The sequence below is a fragment of the Limulus polyphemus genome, unplaced genomic scaffold, assembly GCF_000517525.1.
Source record: "Limulus polyphemus unplaced genomic scaffold, Limulus_polyphemus-2.1.2 Scaffold3494, whole genome shotgun sequence".
NCBI classification, from domain to species: domain Eukaryota; kingdom Metazoa; phylum Arthropoda; class Merostomata; order Xiphosura; family Limulidae; genus Limulus; species Limulus polyphemus.
In genome coordinates, this window is record NW_013669104.1 from 101744 (window position 1) to 110280 (window position 8537).

The window sequence follows — 8537 nt, forward strand, 5'->3', positions numbered from 1 at the left end:
AATTAGACCTAAAGCCTAGTACACTAGTTGGTGTAAGACATGATTTACAATCAGCCAATACAATTACGAACCACTACATTAGGTCTATAATGTTTACCAGATCTAGATCTAGGTCCTTGCCTGTTGCACATATTGTCAATCTTGCACACCAGTTAATATCTTACATCAATATCATATTTTCTTTTTGTTGAACATACACTTACTTGTACTCTAGGACTTGTATTTGATCTACAGATGAATGATGGAATAATGTAATTTACTTCTGTACGTCAATTCGGTCTCACTGCATTTCAGTGGGCGGCTTTTAAAAATTAAAAGTGCAAGCGTAATACACACAAATAACGTAACACTGTGTCGTATTTACTTAATGTAGGGCAGTTGCGCTATATCCTAGGGGAGGGCATAATTATTAATTAGGCATTATAGGCATTATAAATAGGCATTATAGGCCAGAGGAAATTCTGCGCCCGGGGGCGACTGTCCCACACTTGCCTCCCTCTTGCTACGCCACTGCTTAAAACTACTTGTCTTATAGGGAAATTAATTTCATCAAAGGCTCATTAATAATCGTGTTATTGAGGAATGTTTGTACGTGGTATAGGATTTGTCAAAAACTTTCAAAGAAGTTTCAATATGCTTTCTGTCATTCTCCATCAGCAGGCCCAGCCCATCTCTAATTGAAGATACTCAAATGCCTTTTGTTCTGGACTGTGTTAATTGAGCCTCGCATTATCCTCCACACTGACACATACATTATTCAAATCACTAATCTCATATTATTATAAAGAGAGAGAAAGGGAGAAAAGAAAACAATGGTACTTTCAATGAAAAACAATTTAGGTGTGTAACATATTATGTTTTTGGAAAACCTTGTACCATGTCCATTATTTTCTGCATAAACCTTATGATTCTCATTGTGCCTCTGGTGAAACTTTTCTCCTAAAATAAATAGTTAAGATATTATCGAATACCGGGATTTTACTATTAGTTTTGTAGCACCCACTGCCCGAAAGTTTATATACTTCTTTTTTTATTGTTGTTGTTGCGACAAAGGGACGCGAACCACAAATCTTCGGATTCACAGTCTGAGTATGGTAACCATAGGCCACACTTTGCCTGTTCTACTAAATATTCATCCTGCCAAGAGTAAGACGTGAAGATCTGATTAATATCGTGAATCTGACCATTGCCGGATTAACGATGGGACACGTTCCCCAGGGCCACCCACACTGGGGGGGGGGGGCTCAAACAAAATTCAAACTATTTGTTATAATATATTCACACATATTTTTTATTTAATCAAGATATTTTACACTGAATGATAATTGTTTAAATAATGACGGCAAGTCACGTGAAATTATTTCTAAATTAATCTTTTTGTATTTTCTACAATTTGAATGAAAATTGAACTGTCGAATATTCGATTATTATTTATGTTAGTTGACTGACAAGCGTATGTCAATAGTCTTTCTCAAAAATGGAGCTCATCAAGAATGATCTTTGTTGTACTATGGGGCAGCAAAGACTGGTAATTTTTTTACCATTCTCTTTACTGAAATAAATATCCTGCGAGCACTAAATATGGATGAGATTATATCAAAATTCGCAGCAACCAAAGTCAGAAAACAAATAATCTAATTAATTTGGGAAATTTGAAATATTTTGAACTGTTATTATGTTTTCAATTGTAGTAAATTCAGTATTAAACATTGTATTTATTATTTTAATATATATATATATATATGTGTATGTGTATAGACATTACAAAAATGTAGCACAATATAACAGGGGCCTCCTACAAGTTAAGTGCCCCAGGGCTGCGCCACAACTAAACCTGGCCCTGAATTTGACAATACAATACCGCTAAATGAAGCTTAATTTGGACAAAGCGAGATCGTTTGGTGAGAAAACTTGAGGAACTGGCATCATGACCAAAAGATGCCGGTGCTTAAAAGTATAAAGAGGAGGGGAAGTGTAACGAATTTATTGTTATGTGTTGATTTTTAATATGAACGTTGTTTAGATTAAATTTGTATTTAAAAATATGCGTAACTTATAGTGTCAAATATGTATTGCATGTAACGAATTTGTTATATATTTATTTTAATGACAACATTTGTTGGGATTGAGTTTATATGTAAAAACATACCTAGCTTACAGTGCTAGTTACGTATGGCGAAACTCCCGCTAATTCTCCAAGGTTGTAGAATATTCGTGAACGCAAGAATCGACACTATATCCACTTCCGTGACCTGTTAAATATAGTTCAGTATTGCTGAGAAAATCTTTCCAGCGCCTATAAAAGGTGACGCGCCAAAGACAAAGAGAGAGAGAGAGAGCATATAAGTCTGCTAGGAAGCTGTTATAACCGTGTACACTATAAACTGTGATTTTGCTAACCTTTATCAACCGGAAAATATACGACATTTGACCAGGAACAGTTAGAAATTTCGAACGTCAGTGAATTCTCATCGGACATTAGTGGTCTCATGAAAATATTATCTTACTTCAACGGTCCAACAATTAAGTGTCTGACAAAGCTAGCTAGCTTCTCAGCAATTGTACGTACATCGACTTCAAGATAACTCGTTGGATATCAAAGATACTCTGAACTAAAGAGAAGATTTTGTGTTGTTTGTAAGTTAGTGAAAATTTTTGTTACTTTGCTTGTGGTAACTATTCGTAATAATTGTTGTTGTAAATTGTACTGTTGTATATATATTAAAACGTGTTTGTGTGAAAAACGAAGACGGTGAATATCAGTCTTGTTGGCAAATAGCGTAAATTAACTAAAATATCGGCTTCGGACTATTTTACATTCTCAATAAGTAACAGAGGGACTGATGAAGGGGAGTTAAGGCGTCCTTAATGACCAATGAAATACAGGTAAGACTGTTGTTTGGCCGTTTTGCGTTAGAGAATCTGCCTGATAAGGAGATTTACGGTTTCGATCTTTACCCTTCTTTAGAAAATTCCTAATTTCACAGAACATGTCCAAATATGAGATTTCTATAAATAAATTTTCGAATTATCGTAGGTGTTATTACAAACCGTGTTGAAATATCAGTGTGTCGTGTACATCTAGAAAAACTGTAATATTGGCTAGAAAACGTTAGAAACTATGTGGTTGCTCAGGCTAAGTTACTGTGTTACGGTTTAAAAATGAGGAAAGTTTGCTATGAATCATGCTGAGTTAAAAAAAGAGAGAGAGAGAAAGAGGCAAAACCAAATCGTTATGAATTAGAATTATGGTCACTGATCAGACTACTACAGATCATTTGGAAGATACGAAATGAAAAAGACTTTTTAATTTGGCTCAGCAGTTATTTTATATTTTGCTTAGTCAAAAGTTCATTTGTAAAGATTAAAAGCAACTGGTGATTGTTTAGATTTTCTAAGTTATATATTTATCAAAATTATAAAACGTTACTCGTGGTAAATCAGAATGTCGTCCATTTTGCTGGTAAGTTGTCCATTAATACAATCTTCATTATGTTGTAAGTCATGTTAAAATATAAAACTATTTTTTGTAACATATATATACCATGTTATAATATTGTTTCTTTATAGTGAAAAATTTCGACCAATCAGGAATTTTACTAAAGAAATAAAGACTGAAATCGAGTAGGATTCAAAACCACGACTCGACTCTGCTTGTTAGTCTTTAGCTACCGAGTCTCGAATGCCGGAAGTCTCACCTTCACTTTTTTGATTATTTAGGACACCTTAGCTGTTTTGGTTAGATAATCTGCCAAATAAGCAAATTTACGGGTTCGATCATCCCCGACTCTGTTTTCAGTTCTTTAGAAAATTCCTAATTTAACAGAACATGTCCACCTATAAGATTTCTATAAATAAATTTTCGAATTGTCATAGCTTTTATTACAAAACGTGTCAAATGTTTTAGTTCATCATGTTGTAAGACTTGTAAAAACTTCACAGTGAAGTAATACTAAGAATACAATAAGTTTGTAGCAAGACATTTGGAATAGAAGTACATATTTCAAGGAATGTTTTTCAGTGATAAGTGTAATTTATTATCAATTTCAGTACAACAGCTAAGCCGACCAATGAACAGGCAACAAGATGGAAGTTCAATCAGTTGGATGCAGACAACAATCAGGTGAGATTTGGAAAACTAGACGTATGAAGTAAATTTTCTGTACTACACAGCACACGCATTTCATATCGTGCATAATTTACACTCTACGCCATTCACACGACACACGTGTTCACACTTCCAAGACATTACCACACGCGGTTATGACGTACAGATTTGTTATTCATCCGGATATAATACGATTCATCCAGTAAAAATTTTTACTACATCTTTCTATTATAGATTTTCGATACAATACATCTTAAGTTTGAAGAAAGGAACAGTACTATCACATAATTTGCAGTATTGGTCAAAGGTCTCGAGACCAAAATATCAACACTCAAATTTTCAAGAAAGGTTGCAAAATAAAAATATTGGTTTAGTTTGCATGTTATATTCATTTGGAGTACAGAATTGAAATAACCAGTATTTAGAAGATAATATTCTAATCTTAATAATATGACGACACCAATGGGGCCTGGATGCTGTAATTTTTTTTATTTCCATTTTTGTTATACAGACTCTCAAACTTGCAGTAGATTATTTGGTCTCTTGCTACATTCCTTTAGTCTTAACAATATGAAAATAACAATCTGACCTGTAAATATTTATTTCCATTTTTACTGTATAGTTTCCCAAATTTGCACTAAATTACACCGAACAACAAAAACATTTCTCTGCTACTAGAAAAAACTGCAACTGTTCTGAGTAATTTGACGATGCTGATTATAAAAATCATGTTGAGAATTACTGATCACCTCTAGTTTTCGAGTAATAGTAGGTTTATTCAAAATATTCTTATATGTCGTGCAAATAACTTTTTCTGTAATAACTATATTTATTCATTGAAAATTGCGTTTAAGAATGTTCAAAAAACAATAGATAATAGCAATACCAGTTTAAAAAAGCAATGAGTATAATAAGATTATATACTGAAAATACATCCAGGTTATGTTCAAAACTTTTATCATGGTAATATTTTTTATTACAAAATATCTGCTTGACTTGTTGCGCCTTTTGTATATGTTCTCTGTTTCACGCTGTAAGAACCAACAGTAACCAACCATCATCGCAGGATTCCATTACCTTTGATATAGCTGTTCCATTGTAGAAATATCTTGGTTGAAGCATTCATTGCTCACTGTATCTAGATCATTTGGAAAGAAGTCTAAATGGGAGTGTAAGAATTGCATCTTTAATGACATCCTAGACCCCATTTTCCTGTAGTTCTCGAGCATATCATCAATCATCACAGCATAGTTTCATCTCTGTGATTTACTCAGAAGCCCCAGTGGCACAGCAGTATGTCTGCGGACTTATACTGCTAGAAACAGGGTTTTGATACTCGTGGGGTCAGAGGACAGTTAGCTCTTTGTGTAGCTTTATGCTTAATAACAAGAACAACAAGTGTAGTCAGTAAATTTTGACAACCAGTTTTAATGATTTCCAGACAGCAACTTCTTTCTAATTAGTACTATTTCAAATTCGGCATCCATTAGCACTTCCTGAATCTGCAGTCCAACAAAGATACCTCCTTTCATTTTTGCTTAACTGATTTTTAGAAACTTGTCAAACAGATATCTGAAACCACTACCTTCTTTGTTAATTCATTTTACAAAATTTTTCTTGAGTCCCAGTTAAATATGAAGTGGGGGAGAAACACATTTTGAGGATTCACTAAAGGTTGATACTCGATATTCTGTTTCCTTGATATGTGATTCTCTCTTCCTGGCCATTCCTTCTTTTTGAAATGATTTTTATTATCTCGGTTGTCTCAGAGACACAAAAAGCAACAATGTTTGGTATACCCACTCTGCATGTCTAGCAGGAGTACAGTAACTTTTAGATCACCACATATGTTCCACCCATTATGATCATATTTGATGCCTCAAGTATAATCTGCATACTTTGATAAGCTTCTTTCATGTTCACTTCATGAGCAACAGGAATCGATGGTTTAGTGTTATCATTGTGCCAAAGCACGGCTTTCTGACTAAATTTAGATGAGTCGATAAAGAGTCTGCATTCATGAGAAGAATGTTCAGTACCTAATTCTTTCATTAGTGCATCAATATTTCTACAGAAATACAAAGTATCTTGCATGCTGTAGTAAGAAGTAAGACTTTGATGGTGACGTCAGTAAATTGAAACTCTTGTTTCTGGATCTAATAAATACTGTTGCTGCAAACGAAAGCCAAGAAGTTCCCCATGCTGCTTTGATCTCTATCGTCATGAATCAGATCATTTAGCTCTTCTTGTGTGATCAGATGAGGCAGTTTATGTTGATGTGCCACAGTAATAGAATTTCGAGATGAAGAGGATGAAGGTTATTCATTGTCTTCTTTGCAGGATAACTCTTCTGTTTTCCAATTTGCTGGTGGTAACTCTTCTGTTTTCCAATTTGCTGGTGGATGTGGCACTAGAAGACCATCCCTATGAGGTATTGGTTTCATTGCAGATGCAATATCTGGATACTTAATGTATTGTTTAGTTTTGGCTGAATATCCAGGAACATTAGTAATGCAAAAATAAAGTCAGTTAGATGATCTTTGGGTTCACTCTATATCATGGGAACTGCAAATGGCATACTTGCTCTTTTTTTATTATGCCACTGTGTTAAGCCAGATGTGCAAACTGTACAACACATATGTGGAGCCTGATGTTTTTCTTGGTATCCAATTTTACATCCAAAATAGTGGTAGTAAGGTACCTTTACCTTGTGTGTGATGTTTTTTCTTTGTGAAGCTGTAATATATTTTCCACAAATGTAGCAGAAACTGGTCGTGTGAGTTTTGCACTTTCAGACTTTACTTGAACTGGAGGCAGCCAACATTTCAAATGATTCTCTAAAAAAAAAAAACAACTTATGTTTACAGAACTAGAGTTTAAAAGATTAAAATAAACAAACTTTGCAGAATTTGATTGTATTGCGTGTATGATGTGAGGACAGAGATCGGACTTTGTTTTGACTGTGCGCCGAGCGAGGCGTCTGACTCCGCTCCTTTTATGCTCAGTCAAGGGATTTCTCGAATTTCCTAGCAAACTGAGCACTTTTGGGTTTCGTGATTCCCGGTCGGAACTGGTGAGAGTGGGAATGAAGCAAAAGTGGTGTAATTCGCTGTAATTATATTGAGAACAAGTAGTACATATGAACAATATATTTGGAATTTTACACCACTACAATACAGTTTGAAGTTATCAAAAATGTATGCCTTTTACCCATTAAACTGTTGAAGTAAATTTAATTTCACAGCACAAATTTATTGTACTAAGTTGATTGCATGGTATTTCGCATAGTGCTAATAAAACATTGAGATATTATAATAATTTAAAACGTAGAGGCGATGGACAAATTCTGACTACATTTTTGTAATCGGCACCATCATATTACCCCGAATCACTTGGGTTTTCTCTGGTAGCAAATTTTTGTTGTCAAGTATTATTTGGTCTTTCTTGCAACATTAAGTTTTAACTGTCGCCACAAATTTTTAATTGGATAAGTATCTAGAGAGTGAACTGATCAGCACTTTTCTTCTCATTTTAATCTGCAGGGTAAGATATCTCCAATTATTATCATCTTAAAATTCAGAGCCAAGGCGCCCGCTTAATTTTCATCCACTGAATATTGCGTGACAATCCAGGATATCATAATACTTCTCTTTTTTTTTTAAACCCCGCAAATCTCGTGTGCTGACAGCAAAAGCAAAATAAAAACATCCTCCCACCGTTATAAATGCAACACCATGTTTGACTATTCTGATACCCCCAGTAGCACAGCGGTATGTCTGTTGACATAAAACGCTAGAAACCGAGTTTCGTTGCCCATGGTGGGCAGAGCACAGATAGCTTAACTTCAAACAAACAAATACTATTCTGATAACACAGACACACACACACACACACACTTGCTTAAGCATCTAATGGTCACATTTCTTCTCAAAAAATCAATATTTGATTTTACAGTTCACAGCCCATTGTCTCGTTCGTTCTTCCAATTTTTGTGACCCTTTGTAATCCTTTGCAAAGTGTGAACGCTTAATTCTGTTCACGCGTGAAAAGTAATAGGCTTTTTGCTGCAACTCTTCCATGTAGACCAAGTTTTCAAGCAGTTCTATATCTTATTCTAACTCTAGCTATAACACTAACTAGTTATAGTTAACAACCACTACAACATCTCAAACCACTATAACATTCCATAATAGTTAAAGAACCACTCTATAACAGCCAATAATAGTTAAAAACCACTATAACATAATAATTAAAAAACACTCTATAACATAATAGTCATAAAACACTCTAACAGTCCTTGGCAGACACATTTCTTTTCTATGTGGTTTTTCGCATAAAAAGATGCGCATGCACGTGTACACAGCGTGGTCACAAGTAAATAGACACCACCTTTTCAGAAAAAATGAAATTTTTCAGTCGCATTCACATG

At 34.5% G+C, this 8537-nt stretch overlaps 1 protein-coding gene across 1 annotated transcript in view; it reads left to right on the forward strand.

The window, feature by feature from the left end:
* The window catches only part of LOC106469451 (SPARC-related modular calcium-binding protein 1-like), a 68647-nt gene that overhangs the window by 51896 nt on the left and 8214 nt on the right, over positions 1–8537 (forward strand). The window contains exon 10 of the mRNA XM_022397970.1: positions 4051–4123. Within this exon, the coding sequence (XP_022253678.1) occupies positions 4051–4123 (73 nt within the window). The remainder of the gene's footprint in view (positions 1–4050; positions 4124–8537) is intronic.